The sequence below is a fragment of the Lagopus muta genome, chromosome 7, assembly GCF_023343835.1.
Source record: "Lagopus muta isolate bLagMut1 chromosome 7, bLagMut1 primary, whole genome shotgun sequence".
NCBI lineage: Eukaryota > Metazoa > Chordata > Aves > Galliformes > Phasianidae > Lagopus > Lagopus muta.
The window spans coordinates 5749963-5773401 of NC_064439.1; the positions used below are offsets into that span (position 1 = coordinate 5749963).

The following is a 23439-nucleotide window of genomic DNA, read 5'->3' on the forward strand; positions in this document are numbered from 1 at the left end:
TTAAATGTTGTCAAAAGAGAATGTCTTTGAATTATTCACGGAGTGATTTTTTTTTTTTCTAGAACTGATCAGCATAACACAGCATCTGTCTCTCACGGAACTCCTTAGCTGTCAGTTCCTTTGTTATGCATGGGATAGTGGCATTCGATTAATGAGAGACTGTCGGCATATTGGAACAGAAAAGTCGTTTCCTTGCCAGCCTGACATTTGTGTTGCACTTCGTGTACCAGGATGTCCATGTTAATCATTCTGGCCATGATGTGGCTTCAGAACTTGAAAGACCAGGAAAATAAGCCCTTATGGTTGCATTTAGAGGAAGGCTTTTTTTTTTTTTTTTTTTTCCTTTCTAAAATTCTCTTTGCTGCTCAAAAATGCAGATTTTTCACTGCCACTGCTGGGCCCTGAGAGCCTCCTGTCAGGTTCTGAGCAATGCCTCTGCAGTGGGGTTGAAATTAAACCTTCAGCTGAAAATACAGCACAAGAGCTAGGAACAGTTTACATCCTTAGAACATGTCTTTGGTGGGACTTGGGCTATGCTCAGCCTTTGTGATCCTTGAGGTGGTTTTCATCCTGGGAGCTATCAGCTACCAGCATCAGGCTGAGGCTTGCAGTGAAACACAGTGGAAATGCTTCTCCCACTGCAGTATCGAACCCTAAGCCCTTTCCCTGCAGATGCTTGTCAGGCTGTTTAATTTGAGAAGGAAAAATACCCTAAAGGAAAATAATGAGACATGAGACTTCTTCCTTCCGTTCCCCCCAGTGATATCAGGGAACTGAGCTCAAAAAGCACGTCTGTCTAATAAGGCACAGCAAAGCTCCTGAACGCTTCCTTCTCACCCAGGAAGCACAAGAGATGTTTTATTAATAGACGTAGTGAGGTTCACAGGAAGTGTGGCTAAAATCCCCTTGTGCTGTGGCATTCCACGTTGTACCCACTTTAATAATTCATCCACTGAAATCTCTGTTGCTTCCGTGAACTGACACTGTTGTCTGTGTTTTGTTCACAGCTGCGGGTCTTCAAATTGGCCAAGTCGTGGCCGACCTTAAATACTCTCATCAAAATCATCGGTAATTCCGTGGGCGCCCTTGGGAACCTCACCCTTGTGCTGGCAATCATCGTCTTTATTTTCGCCGTGGTAGGAATGCAGCTTTTTGGGAAAAGTTACCTGGACAACGTGAAGAAGATAAGCACAACTGGCAACTTGCCACGGTGGCACATGAATGATTTCTTCCATTCGTTTCTCATCATCTTCCGTATCCTGTGCGGGGAGTGGATCGAGACCATGTGGGACTGCATGGAAGTAGCTGGGCAGCCCCTGTGCCTTCTCGTCTTCTTGTTGGTCATGGTGATAGGAAACCTGGTGGTGAGTTGTCCAGATGGTTTCTTCTCCTTTTCCTGCTGGGTGTGTGGAAATGAATGTCCTTGTATCCAGAAAGTGCAAAACTTGTGTTGCTTCGAGGCTTTAGTGTTTGCTGAACCAAGGTCTCACCCAGACACATTTGTTCATATCCCAGGTCCAAAAGGGGTGTCATTTCATTGCTAATTGGGATGGAGGCTTAATGTTTTTGCAGAAGGACAGGTAATGTTTTAGAGGAAATAAAGTCACACAGGCTTGTTATAATGATTTTATTCCTTAAGGCATTGGTGAGACTTAAGAGATTTGAAATCTCTTTTCAGGAGTGAATATCACCTTAACTGTCACTGTAATGGGGGATATTTTTATTTCTGTTCATTTCTGGACCAGAACAGGTGAGCCTTACAGCTAGCACAGTGTCTTTGAGAGGAGTTTCAGATGTGTTTAGCTGGTGTGTTCTAAGAAGCTGTAGGTTATGTTTACAGTTAAGTCACTTGCTCATTGCTTTTTTAATAGACCATCCCATAAGCTTGGCTTACATAAGCTCTGAACCTATTAAGGCTGAATTGTATTTCCCTGTTGACATCTTAGGGAGCGCTTTGCTGGCTTGCAGTCATTGTGGAAATGTTTTGCCCGTTCAGCTTACAGAGCATCTTTGACATTGAGGCTCTAATGGGCTTACTGTTTATTCAGTGAGTTGTTTAATAGTGGATGTGGCCATAAAATTGTTAGGCTTTGCTATGGACTGCTTTTAGTGGTTGTTTTGCTTTTTAAGTACCCGGCGTTTTGCTTCTCGGCTGCTGGGATAGAAAACTCCTTGGAGGAGCTTATGAAAGAAATGAGCACAGTTTTTGTGTTTGCATTAATTTAAATTTTAATAATTAGATTTTTGATTTCAAGAGAAAGCTGCAGTTTGTAGATTTTTGTATAAATCAAAACATTAAGCTATGATTGCTCAGAAAGCGGCAGGATTTCTCTTTGCCTTCACTTTAACTTTCTGCCACTTTAGCTTTCTTTCTGGATTAGATGATGTGAGACAAGTTATGACTTTCTGCACATTTTTGCGAGGAGTTCAGCCTAAGCCGAGAAATTTAAGCTCCTCCTATTGTTAGTCAATGGATTCTGTGTTTGTATTGAAATCTGAAAATGATAGCCGGGAAATTCGGGGGAATATGCTCACATTCTGAATATTAATGGATTACTCAGTGAATATGTAACATCTTATATCCTTAGGTATTAAAACTCATGAGATTGCATAGGGATTGTTAAATATAAAATCCAATTCAGAGGAGATTGTACAGCATCCACATGTATTTAAACTTCTTTGCTCGGAAAAGACTGTTCCAGATGTACAGCCAGATATTGAAGGCCTCTGTCAGCATGAGTGATCTGAAGTTACTGGTCAGCTGAAAGCAAAAGTGCCAGCTTCATGCTTTTCAGCCATCAGTTTTGTACGCACGTAGCAAAGACTGGGGAATAGGAGTGATTATTGTATGTAAAGCTCTTAGGGTGAAAAAAATAAGAAGAAAAAGATCCATAGGTGTGAAAATGGGAAAAGAAAAACAGGTTCTGAATCATGAGGCTCATTCCATGCCGAGCACATGGAGATATTCTGATGTTAATTATCAGGTAGAAAGAAGATTCTTTTCTCCCACAATATTAGCAGAAGTCTTGGTTTCTTCAGTGAGAGTCAGCTGAATTCACAAAATTACTCATTTGCTGTAGAGCATCAGACAAAAGCTCAGCTAGCCAAAAAGCACTAATAACTCTTTAAAATGAGAAGACAAGCTCTGGCTGCAGTCTGGGGTGGGAAGAGTTACAAGCACTGTGATTCTGTGATATTCTCAGTGCTTGGGTCTGCAGGTCTTATCGAGCCTCAGTAACATAAATTCAAAGGAATGGTGGAAGAAAAGCATGGAAAATTAGTAAGTGCCCTGGGCAACTTCATGTTATAGAGCAGTCAAGCTGTTGAAAGGAATTTTAGTAATTCTTAAGACTTTGGTTGGTATTCACGTATCCCAAAAATGTCTTGCACTGTGCCACTGCCATGTGAAAGTATGTGCACTGCTGGTCAGCTGATATCTGAGTCATCCTCAGAGAACTAAACCTTACAGCATAGTTGGGAAATGACGTGCTGTGTCACTGCCTTCTGCACAGCAATACTGTGCTGCTAGGATCTGGCAGCATTTTCAGAGTCATGGAAGCTACTTTGGAAGGGAAAGCCAAGCCAGAGGAATGATAAAGTAGGCTCGCTATCATGTGTAAGGACGTCTGAAATTGCTAACTGAATAATTACGATTACAGTTAAGACTTAACATATTTCCTGTGTACATATGTGTTCCTGAGTTTAGTAAGGAAAGTAACTGAGAGAGGAGTTATTAAAAAGGCAGAGAGGAGTTTGGATAACGAGGCAGTCCTTACTGCCCTGTTCTGCTGGGTCAGCCGGTGTGAGAGCTGAGGGCAACAGCAGCCGCTTCTCAGGGGACAACCTCCTGCAGTGGGGACTGCTGCTGTACTAATGACGTGCATGAATAAAGTTGACACTCCAATCACAGAAAGAACAACCTTCCAACCTCTTTGCGTGAGTCTGACGTGTGCTGGCCAAGCTGCCCCTTTATTCTTGTCCCTGCTGCTTGGACAAAGTGAGATTTCTACCAGCTTGTTCCAGCATGGTACAAAGTAAGGTCTGTGCTTTGAGTTGTAAGCATGCCAGGGGGGATGGTCTGTCACAAGAGAAGGTGGTCAAGTTTTTACTGGGATGAAAATTGAAATAAAAGGTTGGAAATGCTCTTTATCATTGGTCATTGGCAGTCCTTTGGTCCAATATCAATGTTTGTAACATAGAAAAATACTGAGAACCTTTTCTGAGAACATAAAGATAGAAAGCATCACAAATTTCTAGGGTGCCCAGTTATCCTGCAGGAAGAACTGCCTGTCATCATTGAATTAATATATGATGCATGAAATTATGAAAAACAAATTGTAAGGTCCCACACTCCCCCGTTTATTTGTGTTTTCATAGAATCATAGAGTCACAGAATCATTAACATTGGAAAAGATCATCTAGTCCAACCATCAACCCATCACCACCATGCCCACTAACCATGTCCCTCAGTGCTACATCTACCCTATTAAGTAGTTTATCAACAAGGAACCTTTGTGAAGATATAAAGATATACCTATCATTCACTGAGAGCATCCACATCTAAGATGACCACACAGATCTATCTTTGCAGTCTGGTCTGGTCAGCAAAGTCCATGAAGTCATAAAATATCCTACCCAAAGGTAAGTCTAAGCTGTCAGATTAAACAGACCTCAGAAGCGCTTGTTTCTCTCCCGCTAACTCAGCTGTAGACACCCACATGTATTTATCACTGGTTAATTTAGCCAACAACATGCTGCACCTATTAGAGAGCTAAATGAGATTCTAATATGCATCAAGAAAGGTAATTACAGAGGAGAAGGGAGAGTACCAGTGCTGTTGTGCAGTGCTCTGCAGTACTGGACGTGCAGCGTATTCCTTTAGTGACTGACGCTCAAGAGAGATTAAGCCAAACTGGGAAAAGCAAAGAGATTTTAATTAGATGAGGGGAATGCAGAAGTAGGCAGGGAGAACTGTGTAGGTAACAAGCAATAGCTCTCATCAGAGGAGGAGGATAAATCACCCCTAGGTGCCCTTAGAAAAGGAAGCCTCAGGCTATCAGTGCAGTGAGGCTGTCTAGGAAGACTTTTCCACCGGACAGCTAGCCCCAAACCAGCAGCCTGTGAGATGGAACTTGGTTAATTTCTGAAGGAAGCAATTCAACAGCCCATGTCAGTAGGGGTCTTGACTTGGTGACCTGAGAGGACCTTCCAGTCCTCTTTTCCCATGATAATTTGAGTGCTTGTCAGCAGGGCTGCTCAGCGTGATTTGGATGAGAACTGAAGTGGCTTGCTTTAGTTAAACCCAATAGAAACTTGTCTTTAAAAATACTGGATGCCCTGGAGTCTGTCCTTTTATACCACTTTCACATCCGTGGAAGCCTTGATGTTTTGATGGAAGCCTTTTCTGTTTTGACACAGCCTATGACTATGATATACAGAAAAAATAGAAATGTCACATTCTTGGAAAGTAGAAGTTTTTCCTTCCTTACATTCTTTTACTGAAGTCAGTATGGGATGGTTCCTTGAAAAAGTATTCTAAGAAAGTGCTGCTAAACAACCATCAGATTAAAATCTGTAGATCCTCAAAGCCAGCAGATGACACAATATCTCAGCAGGTCTCATTAACCATCATTTCTTTCTTTAACATCCAAAGTCTGCTGATAAAATGGCATATCACCAAAGCAGTTCTGACAGAGTGGTCTCTGCAGTGTCAGGTCTCTGCAGCAAGGCAAGAGAGTATGAAACCAAGGTCCAGGGAGTGTGAATAAATGGTAGTTTCTTAGTATTTTGACTTCAGAGTGTCCTTCTCAACAGTCTCCTTTCCTACCTCTGAGAGACTGTTCTGAGCACCACCAGTGTAACCTGGAAGGGAACAAACATTCTAGAATGAGAAGGGAGGAAAGGCCAGTTAGCATGGTTCCTGCCCTGACAGATGTGCCAGAAGTAGATTTGAGTTGGGATGGCTTGAGTAGGGAAGAGAAGTGACTAAAGGTGTGGGTGCACTGCTTAGCCAGTGAGAATTGCTTGTTTATTTCCTATCCCAAACCACCTGTATGAGTAGCAGTCTCCAAGAACCACAAGGAGGGGCAGGGTGCCATGTACCTATCTAATACTTCATTACTGTGGCTGTAATCCTACTTTTAGGCAAAATCACTTTCTGGGTGTGCCTGGAAGTTTGTATCTATCCAGATTGTTTTTATTCCTATTTATTGTTTTTTTAATATTGAGAATGAAGCAAAGTTGTGTGATAAATAATTCTAGTTAATTTGCTTTGCTTCATCTATGCTTTGATAGCTTTGTTGCCTTTTGTTTTGTGATTCTGCAGTCAAACAACCAGAACAAAAACTTCAGAAGAGAGGTAGCTGTGATGTATAGTGTATAAATGTGTAAGGCAAGACTGCTAGCTGGGCAGAGTAGTCTTCATCATGGGAGCTTTGTTTCTATATGAAGTTGTTTCTTTGAGTAATTTGCAAAGTATTATCATTTCAGCACCATAATCTCTGATTGAGGAACACAAAATGTGATGTATGTGACCACTGCATAGGCAGACTATAAGCCCACCCCATAGGAATCCTTCAGCCCACTGTGCAGATGTACCTGGGTGTTCACAATCAAGGGACTGCCTCAGTTGGGAGGCTTTGGTCTGCACAAGGTATGACAAAGCTTAATAATATGGAGCAAGGTGATCTCTCTCAGTAGTACTCAGCATGAGGAAATGTTTCTGGGCACACTGATTAGTAAAGGAGTAGCCATAAAGTCCTGTCTCACCCAATACTGGTATATCTCCATCACAGTAGATGATCAGCAGATCACAGCCAGACTTGAAAGAGGTTTATGATAATGTGTCAGATTTTCTCTTTAAGTGAAATGGATATAGGGAACTATCACTGTCCCTGATGGTAGAATGACAAGTAATAGCAGAATTACTAGGCATCTAACAGGCCTAAGAAAATGTGGATAACAGTTCTGCTCCTCAAGAGCTCAGACAGCAGAAGTGTACTAGGATGGGCAAAGAAGGTCTTTATATGAGTCTTGTATTTCTACCTGAAATGAAGGAGCTGTCATTGAGGGAAACTACATCAAGACTCTGACCCTTTTAGGAGACATGAGGCATTACTCAGGGGGTTTCAGGACCAGAAAGCTTTTTACAGGGTGATTATGGTTGCTTTGCACCAAAGGAATTAGGCCTCATTCGTTAAGATTTCTTGTGCCAGTAAATGAATGAAAATGTAGCATCGATGACCTGTGATAGCACATTTCCAGCTATCTCCTTATTTTCTTTTCAAATTTTAAACAAATCTCATTCTCAACAACTTTTACTGTCTCTCCAGAGAAATGTACAACTGAAGAGTTTTAGCCATGCTTGCTGCCCTGAATCAAGTAATTATTTTTTGTTTAATGACAAATATGCTCTTATTCATGGGGGCCACTGAAGACTTCTACTCTGTGAATAAACATTACTCTCCTTGGAGGGAAATGTAGTTATATTGTGGTTGTACAGCTGATGATTAATATGAATGAACTGGAATTGTAGAATATTGTGTGCCTCCTAATACCAAATGCTAGGTTACCTCTGCTTGTTGAATATTAAAGCAAGTTTGGGAAGAGTATGCTACAAGTTAAAGTTATTACTTCTTTTTTCACCATTCTAACCACCACAGAGGTCTGTAGCCTCAGGGTTTGCATACCGTCCTTCATCCACCGAGCAGATATTCTCACTGAGACAGCATTTGCCCCATCAGTTCCTCTTCCTATAAAAGGGAAGGAAGAATGGACATGACACACTAGTATGTACTCAGGGGAGAACAGTACTTTACAAGCAAATGTGCATCCAAGGAAATCCAAAGAGAAGTTCAGGTTTTCCAAAGTCTTGCACAAGCATCGCCTCTCCTTGTGCTCCCCCATGTCTGTGTCGTGGGTGCCATTGCTCACCTTATCTGCTCTTTCAGCAGCTCTCACCATTCTAGAAACATTCATTTATGTTTCGGTGACATCCGCTGTGAAGGCCACTAGGCAAACAAGCAGGAATGCGCATGTCAGGAACGGTCAGTGTCAGGACAGGCAAAATGTGCAAAGCAGCAAGCAGGGTGTGTGAGGGTACAGCAGCAGAGGGACGTGCTGAGAAGCTGCAGGAGCCTTGGTGAGAGTTGGAATGCTGGAGATGGGGGGCTGAAGAGATAGTGAGGGTCTGTACGGAGTTTGAGCCCCAAGGAAATGTTAGCACAAAGTGGAAGTGTCATTTCAATCAGTCTCATCAGTTTGGACACTGGTTTAAGTGAGGTGAATTTTCCTCCTCAAGTCACGTGCAGCTTTGTGGAAGAGCAGCCCAGAATGCATGAATAAGCACCTTTCAGGACCCAGGCAAAATAGAGACAAAACAACTGTCAGCATATTACCATCCTTTTTGCTTCCACTGATGTATGCTTATGTTACATTTAGTGTGATACCAGAGAATCCAGACCACAAAGGAAAGCAGCCAAACCACAGCACTTTCCCAGCTTCTCCCTTCGCATTTTTCATGCCAGCTACTGACATAGTCTGTGAGTCCCTGGGCAGTTTCTGCTGTTTGTATACTCCATTATCCACCCTTGCTTGAACACTGTCCAGGAAGCAGAGCAGTCAGGTAGCTGATGCTTTTGAGCAAACATCTGGCTGTATCTGCTCAAGTAGTAAACACCCTTAAAAGGAATGAAAGGCCCACCAGAAACAGATGGCATCATGTGAAGAATCAAAACGATGAATCCTGACACCAGCAATCAATCAGTCCAGTTGCCTCTAATGGCTCCTAGTAGAGTTGGAAAGCTTGCATCCATCTGTAGGTTTGTTTGGAGTTAAAGACAAACTTTTTGTCTAAGACTCGAAGCTTTTAAAATGGTGTGATTTATCAATGACCACAGAAACAATCATTGTGTATGTTACTGGGCATACATCATATATGCATCATATATAATCACCAAGGTTGGAAAAGACCACTGAGATCATCCAGTCCAACTGTCCACCTACCCCCAATTTTCCCCCACTAAACCATGTCCCTAAGTATAACGTCTAAAGATTTCTTGAACAGTGACTCCACCACCTCTCTGAGCAGCCCCTTCCACCACCTGACCATTCTTTCAGAGAAGAATTATTTTCTGATGTCCAACCTGAATCTCCCCTGGAGCATGTTGAGGCCATTCCCTCTAGTCCTAAATGGAATCATTAAGGTTGGAAAGACCACTGTGATCGTCTAGTTCAACCACCAGCCACTCTCATGTGGAGCACTAGAGGGTGGTGCTAAAAAACCTGGCGAAATTAAATTCAGGATATTTTTGATGGACCATCAAAAACTGCTGGGTTTCAAAAACTCAGATTTTGAATCTGCCGTGGTATGGCAGATCAAGTAGTGCTCGTTCCAGGCTTGGAGGTACAAGAGTGCTTTGTTCACGAGAGGTGAGGGAAATGCACCTGGGAACAGATGGGAGGAAAAACTGCTTTCCAAATGTTGTCCTAAAAAGTAATCTGCTTCCTAATGTCACTACAGATTTATGAGTTTGTGCATCCTGCCATAGGCTCAGTTGTTTATTCTGAAGAGCTGAATCTTGGCACTTGGTGACTAAATCTGAGCAAGCATCTTGCATTAGGGGACAAGTGTGTTCAGTTCCTGTTTTAAAGGTACCTTTTGGTGTCCATGCTGAATAAGTACTAAAATCGGCCAACTTTTTCCTTGAATCATCTATCCATAGAAAGGTAGATCTCTTTAAGTATTAATAGCTAAAATCCTAATAAAAATTATTGTACATCTTCTACTTCTGATACAGTTCAAAGGGCTGAAAACAAAAACTGGATCAGGGCTCTCTTTTGATCTATGAAGCAAGGAATTCCCCGGAAAAAAATAACACATACCAAATTTATTGGTGTCTTTTTATTAGTAGAATGTTAAGCTATTGCTTCTTGATCAATAGCGAGCCACTGGGATGTATCACAGAACAGTAATGTCTCTTAACACTAGTGCTGTTCCACAGGAATGTACATAAGGAAATATGAAACTATATCCTGTTCACCTTCACAGATGGGAGATTTATTAGAAATACGGAGGGGAAAAAAATGCTAATGCAATGTGCACAAAGCCTGCCCCTTGAAAACCAGCTTTATGCTTTTTGTATTACTTGTCATTTCAGGTCAAATATCTTGACTGCATGACATGAAGCACTGAAATAACATTTTTAATATTATCCAACCTTAATATTATTCCTTAATTTTATTACAACGTTATGATTCTATAATTGGACTCACCGTATATGTCTATGAGTCATGTTTTTACATATTTTGTTTGTGAAGATGATACTAGTGAAATGTCTGCTAAGATATAGATTAGTCTGATGATTGAAGAGCTGAATTTTGAAATATGTATATATATTTATATAGCAGGAATCAGTAGGATAAAATACTGCTTGTTTTTGTACTGTCTGTGCTTGGCTAATTACATAAGTAGGGTTTTGTCAGTGTTTAAGTTCATGCTAATAGTAGAGTAGTTATTAAAAACCTAGAAGACAATGAGTCAAATATAGTTGGACAAGAGTGTGCAAAGGTAGGTAGAACCCAATATGTCTCTTTTTATTAACGTCACTGTTGTCTGGATGTCATTAAAAGGGTAATGACAACAGAGTTCCTCCTTGGATGCACCGAGGCAAGGGCAAAGTTTTAATGTTAAAATAGACCAAGAGGTACAAATTTTATATGTTATTAATTACTCATTACATCTTATGCTTTTGTTAAAATATTCAGTTAAAAACATTGATTATTTCTCCCCACCAGTGAGCAGTTCATTCTAACAGCTGCCTCTAGAAATAGCTTGTTAGAAGTGATATGTGAAACAATCAGGTTATCATGACAGGTTTGCTCTTCTTAGGAAGTGTATGATATTTAAAAGGGACTGGAATTGATCTTATCCATGTACAGTGTATATTCTTCAGTTAGTACTCCATGGCAAGTGTATCGTTGTCCAATCTTCTCAGGAAATGAGTACATGCTAATTGATTTTAGGGCTGGGACTGAAGTATACTGTTAAAAACATTGATATTTTCCATTCTGAATTTTTGAGGAGATGAAAAACACGCTTATATTTGTCTTTAGGGATGGAGGCACCATCATTTGTAAGCAGCTGCTGAAGAGCAAAAGTCATCCTCACGCTACAAACTCCTTCATGTGGCTGTTTTTTGCAGGCGGACTTCCAGGTCCCTTCTCCTCTCCTGCAACCTCATATCCCGTACTTAGTTGTGATGTCATCCCATTTCTGGGAGCTTGAGTAAGGACTAAATGGCTAGTCATGTCTTTGTGTTTGAATACCAGGCAGGTGGCTGCATCTATAAACTGGCCCAGTCTTCTCTGTCTTAGTTAGCACATTCTTTGCCTGCTGTCCCAGCTGGTGCAGAGGTGCTCATGGGGCAGCCTTGGTGGGCAGCAGCACAAAGCAGTCCTGCCTCAAGCAGATGGGGCCAGGAGGTGGATGCTCCCCTCAGGGCTGCAGAACAGACCTTGACTTGCCTGTACTTGCTACAGCAGATGCAATTTTTAGCTCCCCAAACAGGCTGTCTGCTTAGCTCTCATTCCTCTCTTCTCTTCAGCAGACTGGCAGTGAGCATAGACTCTTAAAAGTGCTCTTATGGTCAACTCACAGCGTTGGCTTTCTCATTGCTTTCCAGCTTTATGTCCATCTTGCATTAAAAAAAGCTTTTGAGTGGCCTCAGTGGCTGAGATTTCAGCCAGGCGCACAGAATGCAATTAATAAATAAAATCGCTTTCAAAATTCCACATCAGCAAAATACTTTTTGTATTTCCTGATACAAGAAGAAGCTTGTTGAGGATGAGGTCATTGTGTCTGGAAAGAACAGTTTGCTTTGATCGTGTGGTAGAACACAGACTTGATCTGAAGAGTGCGGGCAGCCAGTCCTCCACAAAGTACTTTCTTTATGTTTTTCTTTTTCTTTGTTTGTTTGTTTTTAATACTTCTCTGCAAAGCACATCTCAGAGCGAGCTTTATCCTGTAGAGATCCTCTCTGGGAAGAAAGGACATACATTGCCTTCCCTTCCTAGCAAAAGATCCAGGATATCTCGTTCCCTGAGGCTTTAACAACTGAGAAATGCAGGGGACAGGCTGTGGACCAAGGCCACTGCTGCTGGTAGGCAGGAGGAGGTGATGGCAGAGCAAATGATGCTCATTTTAGAACAACAAGGCACACACATCAGCACCTCTCTGTCCTCCCACCTATTTGTAGATGTAGAGCAGCCCTCCTTTCAGGTATGCAACTGGCACCAGCCTTCCCTGCCCTCTTTTTTGCAGGTGGGAGATTCCAGAATGCCAAATTATTAATAAAAATCATAACTCTCCTGGCTGGGAGGCAACTCTGTCTCTCCCAGGAATCTGCACTTGCAAAATGAAAAGTCAGATCCTCCTCCAACCCCAAAATTCACTAAATCACAGCATCACAGAATTGTAGGGGGTGGAAGGGACCTCTGGAGATTATCCAGTCCAACTGCTGAAGCAGTTCCCTCCAGGAGATTGCACAGGAATGTGTCCAGGCGAGTTTTGAATATCTCCAGAAAGAAGACATCTTTTTCACACTTCACTTCATAGGAAAGTGTAATATCAAAATTATAATGTCAAGCCTGAAAAACAGTCTAGAAAATAACATTTTAAAGGAAATTGCTCCCCTCCTTGTTTAAATAAAAGAAGCTAATAATTATTATTTCTTGACTTTCTGATTTAATTTCCTAGTCTCTGGGCCTACCCTCATATTGCTTTTACTTTAGTGTAATACACTGGCTCCAGGGAAGTCATTCCTTCATGTAGCCAGTATCACTGGCTTTTTTGGCTATTATTCTGCTGCCAGCTCTGGTTTTCTCTTCTTGGTTCTCCATGACTTACCTTTCCTCAGATGTATTCTGCCATGTTTGAATGGGAACTACCTCTTTGTTGAACTCCATTCTTCCAATGCAGAACATTTCTCTTTGTACTTAGAATCACAAAATCATAGAATCCTTGGAGTTGGAATGAACCTTTAAAGTTCATTTAGTCCAACTCCCTTGCAATGAACAGAGACATGCTAAATCAAGTTCCCCAGGACCTGATCCATCCTCACCTTGAAAGTCTCTAGGGATTGGGCATCAACACATCTCTGTTCCAGTGCCTCACCACCCTCATTGTAGAAGACTTTTTCCTTATATCTAACCTACATCTATCTCTTTAAGCTTGAAAACATTTCCTCTTAGCTCAAAAGTAGCTGTAGTCTTGTGACATGTAGTCATTAAACTTTCTCTGACTTCCTTAAGGCTTCGGGGATATGTTGAGCCTTTAGAACCTTGGCCACAGTTCACAGAATCATTGAACAACGGAATGTCCTCAGTTGGGAGGGACTCATAAGGATTGTCAGGCCCAACTCCAGTTGTCATTCTGGGAGAAGTTTGTGACTGGGCTATTCTACAGCATTTTTTGTCTGCCTGGACTGGTTTGAGAAGGCCTCAGCAGCCCTGGTGGAGCTTTTTCTATGCTGGTGAACTAGTGCTGTTGTGATATTTGATGAAAAATCTGTGGGAATGTGTTTGTTTTGTGCTATAGCTTTAGCAGTGGACGAGAAATTGTCTGTCTCCACTCAACTTTACCAAATCAGACTCGGAGGCAAATATTTTCAGATCAAGGGGCACGTAGTTTCCAGAAATTTGTCTTCTGAGATTTACAGGGGCTTACCTTCAAAAAACACTGGAAGTCCGTCAGTGAAGAAGACCTCTAGATTTAATTCATTAATTCTTGACTAGTGCTTGCAGTGATATGGTTTAGTGCAGATTTATACACACAAGAATGATTAGCAGATAAAAAAGTTGTGGCAACGTAGGAAATCATTCCTCCCCACTCAGAATCCCACTTTGAGGAGGATTTCCATCTTGAGGTTCATTAGGTCTGGATGGCAGTTAGAGCAGTTTTTACATGGTGGCCTTTGCCTGTTGCTGCTCTCAGATGTCAAGTCTAACATGCCCTTGTGTCTACCTGGCTTTATATCTATCTTGAAAACAGGGAGGGATTAATGGCAGTTTAAAATGACCTCAAAAAACTCTTATGTGACACAAAGGTGCTGTGGAGTGTAATTAATGGGCCTAATCTGCCCTTCCATTACTCAAGCAGATTTATTCCCATGTAAAGTGTTGAGAACAGCACTGAGGAATCTGGCCAATTAATTATACATACTCCTTCAAGCCTTAAGAGGAATAGGGTGGCCGTTCTCTCCACCCATGCAGACACCATTGAACATGGGTGAGCACAGCTGTCATCCAGCATTGCTGCTCTGCTTCATACCACTTAAAGGCAATTAGGCATAAAAGAGGCCACTGGCACTGCAGGGAAGTATAATGGCAGTACCCCAAATGGAAGATAGTCAGCAAAACTTTTATTAGCCTCATGGTGAATACCAGCAAAATGGTGATGAGCTGGGGGCAGCCATTCATCTCACCCAATTTCTAGAGTCCACCATGCAGGTAGCTACACCCATGTCAGCCACTCTTGATATTCTTCACAGTCAGTGGGGAGCAAATGCACTTCTTTCTGCCCCTTCATTTCACCTCACCTGTGCAGACATCAGTTTTACAGTGAGACACGTTGAGCACAGGCTTGTTTAAAGCAACTGGAAGCAACTTGCCTGTAAGCCTTTGACAGGCACGTGTGACTGCAGGCTATAAGCATCCCTGTTCATTGCTGGGTAGTTGAACCAGATGATTCTAAATGACCTTTAAGGGTCCCTGCCAACTCAAACAATCCTATGATTCTTGATTCTGTGAAATCAATATCCTCATTTCCATGTATTTTCCTGGCTGATCTTGGGCAAGAAACAAAAAGGAGATCCATTCTCCTCCAACAGTGTTGCCTCCTGCCTGTCCCCAGCCAGATGGGCCTTGTGCCATACTTGTGGTATCATGATCATTTTGACAACAAGGAACTAAGATATCACAGCCAAGGATTATGAATTGAATATGGGATAAAGAGAAGCTGGTCTGGGAGGATGTAAGCTTCTTATCCAGCACCAACAGCTGAAATAATAGAAAGTGGAATATAGAAAAAAACTGATGATATAAATTGCTTTTTGCAGATGCATTCTTTCTTTGATAAACTTTGCCCTAGGATGAAAAAGTACAAAAGATTAGAAAATATACTTCCAAGGAAATAAATAATCTTCCAGTTGCATGGAGGTGGACTAGATGACCTATTGCTGTAGGTCCCTGGATTAAGCTTAGATCTCATACTTTCTTGATGCAGAAAAAGGCCCTTTATGAGCAATTTTCTTTTGCATCTTCTTGGATTTTACTACGGTGAACAAAATAAAGTAATTGGTACAAAGTACAGTATTGTACAAGGCTTGCTAAGATCACCAAAGGGAGAACAGCATCTTTCCTACCTGTACTGATGAAAGAGCAGTGCAGATGTCTACTGCCATCAGGAAATAGACAGGAAGGAAGGAAATCAGTCTTTCATATTGGTCACAAAATGTCCGCAGCTCTTCCTGCTGGTTTGTGCCGATATGCACTGCTGGAGAAGTGGTTTTGGGTAGGTTGAAGTGTACAGGTCCTGTTGTATACACAGGATGTACCAGGTGAGTAGTCACGATCCCATTGGGTACCACACCATGCTGCTCTGATCAAGCATTTCCATGCAGCTGAGTGACATCAGTGACAATATACTGCCCCAGGGATACAATTTGTTTTAAATGTTCTTTTGTTTCTTGTTGTTGTTGTTGTTGCTTTTTTAATGACAGAATTCGCTGTTTCAGCATGTTTTCTGCTGTGGACCCTGTTGTCATAGAAAAAAAAATGCTTATCTGTTTTTTCTTCCACATGGAAACACCCTCAGGTGATATCAGTTCTTACAGCTGCCCTCAGCTGTCCTCCCTATCCGCCATCTCTTGCATTGCAGAAGACAGTACACATCTTCAGTCTGAAAATGTCTGGGTTTTTAGAGGGTGCTTGTGGGCTTACAAAGAAGATATGGTGGGCATGGTGGTGATGGGTTGACAGTTGGACTAGATATCTTAGTGGTCTTTTCCAACCATAATGGTTCTATGATTCTAAGAATTGCTCTCGAGAGCACTTCCTGAATTACTCTGATTTGTGAATCTCCTCCACTGCAAAGGTACCATTTCTGGGTCCTGCCTGCTGGGATCTGTTCAGTGTGACCCAGGCAGATGAGAACATCTGGCTGTAGTTGCTGCACAGTGTAAAAGGTTGGTTAAGCCTCATGCACAGAAAAGGACTGAGGTTTGAAAATGAAGCTGCCTTGTTTTGTTGGCAGTGTGCGTCAGGAAAGATCTCATTACAGGAGAAGCCAGGGAGGTGAGCTCCTATCAGATCCCCTGCAATCAAACAAAACCATCAGCTGAAGGCCTTGCCTTGGAGATGGTTTAACCCTCTCATTAGGTTTGTGCAGGTGCAACATTGTTCTTGATCCTAGTCTAATGAAAAACAGAATGATTTTAAATCTGTGAAGTGGCCTTAGACTTAGCAGTGATATTTCAGCCTGTATTCAGTGCAGCACTGAGCAAGGTGCCAAATGCTCTATGTCTCAGGGATCTCAGTCAGAGTGCAGGGCAGTGAATACATTGCTGAATCAATACACAGGAGCACAGGGGATTGCAGGGGCTGCACGTTGTTTGACTGAATGGGAGATGGAAGGTTAAATACATAAAGTTTTACAGCCTTCCATTTTTGCCAAGTCAAGGTAAATATAAGAAAGGAAGAAAAATGAGGCAGTAGTCACACACTTTTGCTCTGGCATCAGACTTTGCATACAGATGTTTTTAAAGAGGGTTTGATCAGAAGGTGTCACCTGAAATTAAGCTGTGTTGGTGAGGTCACCATCCCTGGAGGTGTTAAAGAACCGTGGACATGTGTCACTGAGGGATGTGGTCATTGGGCATGGTGGGGATGGGTTGGCAGTTGGACTGAATGATCTTAGAGGTCTTTTCCAACCTCCATGATTTTATGATGCTATGAAAACTCCTCCAGAGGTACTTCTCAGGGAAGTACCCAACATTAGGCTGGATGAAATTCGATCCTTTGCATCTTATAATGGCAGAACCAGAACCCCTAGCATTGGAAAGGCATTAAAAGTGCCCATGAAAGCATGATCTATTTACTGCCATTAGGGTAAATGCTTAACATCATTATGCTAAAGGATTTGGGGTTTCTTTGAGTGTATGCATCATTTGATTTCTAACCTCAAAGTGACCAAAAAAGTGACCTGCTTTCAGAGACTGGGTTTTTTATGTTACTGGAAAGAAGATCCCTTTTTGAGGGGGTCTTGATGGATGTGTAAATCTACCATTGCTTTTGAAAACTAGATTTGTCTTTAGTTTGCTTTTACTTAAACTGAAATCATTGCGTTAGCAACCAGGAAAACTGGATATTATTAGTAACCTTTTACAGAAAACATGATGTGTCATGGGTTGAGCATGTATTATTCTAGAAAATGTGCCATACAGTGAAATGGGAATAAGTAAACACAAAGTGCTTATGCAGCAGTTTACTCTGTTTGAACACCCTACAATACACCTCTGAGGTTACCTGCTCATAAGGGAAAGAGGGAGTGATTTGAGATTTATTTTTGGCTGAAAGCATGAAGTGCAAATAGCTCTTTGTGCGAAATGTCAGATCCATTTTTGGGAAGCGCACGGCACGGCCTTGATAATCCATGGTAAATAACAATAGTATGTTACCACCTATTTTATATATACCTTCAAGTGTATCTGAATAGACTAACGTAACTGTAGTTGAACATCAGAAATAAATACAGAAAAGTAAAACAAGGCGTTTCAAAAAAGCTATTCTGCACGCAGTACAGCTAAGCAGAGAATGAAATTCAGTTTCAGATTTCAATATTTGGGTGCTTGTGTGGAGTTTCTGTGTTTGAGGAAAGGGTCCCAGCCCCCATAACAGTCTGTGGAGATACGTGACTTGACCCAGTTCTCTCTGGCACCACCGGGGATACTGTTGAGTATCCAGGCTGGCTAGGCTCTCATTAAAATTATGTAACATCAGCCCAAGTTACTGTATGCATAAGGTGCCTTGGGATGCCTTGGGCATGCTAGGGTCAGTTGGCACTAGATGTCTACCTACATACAGGCTGCCCCTAATGTGGTCACCTCTGGGGGTTGGACTCAATGATCTCTGGAGGTCCCTTCCAACCCCTACAATTCTGTGATTCTGTGATTCTCTGATTCTGTTTGGTTAGGCTCTGTTGACTATTCTGTGAACCTTTCTTAAATTGAAATGGGGCTTAGATGCCCCATTAGACCACTGAGCTTTGGTGTTGGAGCCTGGAGGCAGTTTGTGTCCTTGAACATCGTTAGCCTGGTGTCTGCTGTAATACCCCATCATGCCCTGCTTGGATGACAGATGCAGCTTTAGGAATATACTCATCTCTTGTAGGTATGTTCTGAATGTCTCAGACGTCCTCAAACGTCAATATTACACCTTTATTAAAGTAACTTAATTGAAACCACACTGTCCAGAAGACTTCAGGTCAGCGTTTCTCAGTCTCATGTCTTCATATTCCTTCACACCTCACTAAGTTGCTGCTGAGAAGATACACTTGTGGCTTGTTCTAAGCTCTGTCTGTATTAATGACCTGGATATTACCTCTGCCCAAGGGCTCATTTCCAGGGTATTTGTTGAAAACTGGTTATCTCTGAGACCTCATATAACTCTATCAAATTTGCTTGAAAATAGATGACACAGTTGTGCCAGTAACTCATTTGTTGATGGGCTCCTTCTGTTTGGCATTGCAGCCAATTGCCAGTGCTCTGGTTCTCAACGACCTGTTGGAGAACACTGCTCACAATACATCCGAATGGGTATGAGATGAAACCCTGATTTGTACCAAACAACGGCGATGATTAAGAGGAGATCCACGCAAGCTGTCAGCAGCACTCCAATGTGATGGACCAACTAAGAAACAATTAGCTTTAATCTCACTTTACTTTTGATCAGGGCTGCACTCAGAATGGCATTGCTTTATTCTGTAGTTTGTAATGGACGTGGGCATCTGCAGCACTGCTGACTGCTTTCATTTATAATCATAGTGATTGCAGTGAGTACATTATGAAACAGTCCTGACAGGACACTTCGAATAAAGTGTCACTGGAGTGATTAAGACCAGGCTCGTCTGCAAAATTCCAGCTCATGTATTCCAAGTATTTGAAAGGAAGGGTTGGAAGGGGACCGCAAAAGCTTGTGCCTGTTTGGTAGGGCCAGATAAATAGAAGTACTTTCTGTACTGCATATGGCAGGCTAGCAGACTTCATCAATTTAAAACATAATAAGATAGTCAGAGGACTTGCAAGTAATTCTGGTGGCATTAAGAGATCACAGAAAGAATATCTTAACAGATATCGCTTTTATTGCTACAACAGCAGAAGGGCTGCAATGCCAAACTCTCCCTTGCATTGCTATGGACTGCATCCATCAGTCTTGCTCTTATCAACTGAGTTGATAGCAGGCAGTTTGGTACCCCATTATTTAGAGTGAATATATTTTAGCTGATATTGGTTTGAGTCAGCTCTGCATCATCCCATCAACGCAGACATCTCTCTCCAGTGTGAGCTTCTCACCTATGTATTTTGGAAGCCGTTCTTCATTCTCTTGGACCATAGGCAGGAATAATGACCCATGTGCAACAGCTGGTAATCAGTCAGAAGGATGTATTACTGGGGATGCCTTCAAGAGGAAACTGGTTTTCTTCATTGGATTTAAATGTATTTATTAGGGCAGGGGGGAGGTAAGGGGAAAGCTTAAAGATCTGTAAATCATCAAATATGTTCCTGAAATGTGTAGTTGTATCTAATCTTGGAACTCAGTGCAAGCAGAGGTAGGCAGTTATGAAGTTGCAGGAGCAAGAGGAAGCCAGTTTCAGTCTCTGGTTCAATTTACCATACATGTGTGGATATCTTCAGATGGTATTTTACTGATTGTAGAGTCATAGAATTGTTTGAGTTAGAAGGCACCCTTAAAGGCCATCTGGTCCAACTTCTCTGGAATGAACAGGGACATCCACAGCTCCATCAGGTGCTCAGAGTCCCATCCAGCCTGACCTTGGATGTCTCCAAGGACAAAACATCCACCACCTCTCTGGGCAACCAGTGCCAGCTCACTGTCCTTATGGTAAAAATCTTTTTCCTTATATCCAATCCGAATCTCTCAGTAGCAGCATTTCCATGACCAAGCCTGCTTGCAGAATGAGCATTTTTCAATTTCAGCCACATTAATTCTGGGTGTGTTGGCTTCTTTTTGTCTGCAGGGCAAATGTTTTGAAACTGTATGTTCTCTTAGGTGTTAATTCACAGTTGCAAGAGGTTTTCTTCAAGGCCAAGAGGCTATTCAAATCAAGTATCCATGAAAATACATAAAATGTTTAAAACATTTTCCAAATATGTTATTAGGGTGAAGTGCCCTGCATATGTGTACCATTATATCACTGTGATATAGAAATAATATTCACTGTGAGTAAAAATCAAAAGAGTCCTGAGAACGTTCTTCCTATAATTTTTGTGCATGTAAGCAGTACTTTTCTGGATGTCAGTAATTGTTGCTATTAGCAATTTTCTCCAACATGTAATATTAGCAATGAAAGGACATTCATGATACCACCAGTTAGGAGAATATTTACATTAGATTCCTTCCAGTGAAAATTTCATCCTGTATTCTGTTTCTGAGCTTTACCTTTTTTATCTTTTTGGATAATAGACAGGGAAAGAGAATATCAATGTGTTTAATTGCCCGTGCCAAATTTCTCCACCTGAAATTAATGTTTTTGGATAAGTCTGGAGAGCTTTATTTCTACTGAAACCACCTGTAATTAGAGGTAATTCCACAAACACTGGTGATGTTACTGAAGCACAGAAAAGACTCAAACCCTCCCTCGTCCACAACCAAACATTTGCCCTCCACTTTTCAGGGTCACTGATTTGCTCTTAACTTTGTTTCAGGTGCTCAACTTGTTCCTTGCCTTGCTGCTCAGCTCTTTCAGTGCTGACAACCTTTCGGCACCAGATGAGGATGGAGAGATGAACAACCTGCAGCTTGCCTTTGCTCGGATCAACAGGGGTCTTCAGTATGTGAAACACACAACGTGGGATTTTTGCTGCAATGTCCTCCGGCATCCCAAGACAACAGCTGAAAAGAAGGCAATGATGAAACTTGCTGCCCAGAATACAGGTGCCCTTAACAATTGTGTCAACAGTCACCTAACTGCTGAGCTTGGCAAAGATATGGAGCATCATAAAGAGAACCACACTGAGGATGGGATGAATAAAAATGTGGAGAAGCACCTAGGAATTACAGACAACGATGACTTCATGACCAATCCTGACCTGTCAATTTGTGTTCCTATTGCTGTGGGAGAGTCTGATATCGAGGAGGAAGATGAGGAGCAGAGCACGTTTACAGAAATGGAGCAGGTAGGCAATGAAAGTGTTTTTTTAGTTACATCTTACTAAGATATTTCCTTAGTTCCTATCCTTGCTGTGGATCCATTGCTCATGATGCAAATGTGTAATGGCCTTATCCTGCCTTTGATATGTTAGTAACTTCAGAATAAGTTACACCTGCATATCCAAGAGCAAAGTTGGTCTCCAAAAAGAGACATTCCCTTTCTTTGTGTTCTTTGTGCTTGTCTAGGCTAATTCTTCTAACAAGAGCAATTAAACCATTTCTCACACAGGATCCTGTTTTTTCCTTTCAACTGAATCATGGGAATGGTACAGAATGAGTCTTAAGTTGTCAATGATAGGGAATTTTCTCAGTGTGCTTTACCGGGGAATAGCTTGGTTAAATTTGTGTGACAGGATGGGTGGGTAGTTCTCTTAAATAAAACTAGGTAGGTGCTGATGTGACAGAGGAAGTGAGAATATATGTAACTGTGTGCATTTAGGCAAGAAAAACAGTTATTTGCCTATTCTTTGCTGTGGCATTCCAGATTGTATTGTTCATTCCCAAGGGCACTCAGTAGTAATGGCTGAAAAATTCTGTGTGCTTTGAATTATTGGTGAAAAGTGGGAAACATATTTATTTCCCTTCTTAACAACTGCGGCTCTTGGCTCCATGTACCTAATAGTTAATGTTTTCCATTTCCTTCAGCCTTGATCCAGCATCCTCTAATGCCAGTGTATTGAGTTGTCAGGAGGGATCCTCTATCTCCTAGTTGAGTAAAAGCAAGATCTGAAGAAAAAGAGTCCTCAGAGAAGGGCTGTCCTAAAAAAAGTCCCTAAGGAATGACTCAGTGTGAGGGAGATAGACACAAATTAGCTGTTAACCATTACTTTTCATTGTAGAAGTCTTTTCAGTGCTTCTGATCACTGGCTGGTCTTAGGCATTGACCAGCCCATGGGGAGCTGGAAGGGCAAGGAGTCAGAAAATTGCCCCATTGTCTGAACAGATATTTAGATTGCAAGAAAAGAAGTGAGAAATTTTGTCAAACACTTTTAGGGAATAGTTCATCTCATTTTAAAAATTGTATTTCTGGAAATGGTCTGTTTTGGAGGCATGGTTGCTGTATTGTTTGGACTTTTTGTGGGGCAATTGTGTGCTTGGTGATAAAGTGCTAGGGAGGTCCTGTCCATTGCTTCCCTCTTTTAGCTGAACATAAAACAGGAATATGTGAAAACATTTTGGGCATAAGGCTGACTAGGGATAGTATCTGTTTTCTCTCTGAAGACTTTTGCTACTTCCAACCTTGTGTATGTTAAACTTACAAGCACGGTAACTTGAAAAGTGAAGTTTGAATATAGTAGACTGCCTTAGTATCAGACAACCTGCCAATACTAAGCAGTATAAATGTGTAATATTGTATAAATGAGTTTAATTCTGGAGACTTTTTCTTTTTTGAGGGGGAATTTTTTATGCTCACCTTTCTGCTACACCCACTGTGCATGACAAAGGATCACAGTCTTAAAAATTCTTAGCTTCTTCCTTCAGAATGCAGGTTAAAAGTTTGTTAAAACTTTGCACATGAGTGCCCAGGAGGTCTGGAAGTGTATTTCTGTATGCATATGTATGTGTATATGTTTCAGAACTATATTCCCTGTTCCTCAGGATAAAGAGCACTGTTCACAGTTACTAGCAAACAGTAGCATGAAGCATGGAGGGTTTGGGAATTTTACAGCTTATGGTACTTGAAAAATAGAGAAATGTGGATTTCTGTTTTGCTGCACAGTGTGTCCATGTAGGTGCTGGCATGTGTGTTAGCAGGTTAGGCAAGTGGAAATCCATTTTATGCTGTACGACAAGTAAATGTGAGCTTTAGTAAGATCTATTGGAGATATGAGGGAAATAATTGATATATGAAAGTATTTTAATGCAGTAGAGCATTGTAAATAAAAATTGAGCTGAAAATAGTAACAAAACTTCTTCAAACTATCATATGTAATA

General features: G+C 41.5%; 1 protein-coding gene across 2 annotated transcripts in view; it reads left to right on the forward strand.

Moving 5' to 3' along the window:
* The window catches only part of LOC125695836 (sodium channel protein type 5 subunit alpha-like), a 204531-nt gene that overhangs the window by 116369 nt on the left and 64723 nt on the right, over nucleotides 1–23439 (forward strand). For both annotated transcript variants that reach the window (XM_048950819.1, XM_048950818.1), the window contains 2 exons: nucleotides 1008–1364; nucleotides 21000–21470. In XM_048950819.1, the coding sequence (XP_048806776.1) occupies nucleotides 1008–1364; nucleotides 21000–21470 (828 nt within the window). The remainder of the gene's footprint in view (nucleotides 1–1007; nucleotides 1365–20999; nucleotides 21471–23439) is intronic.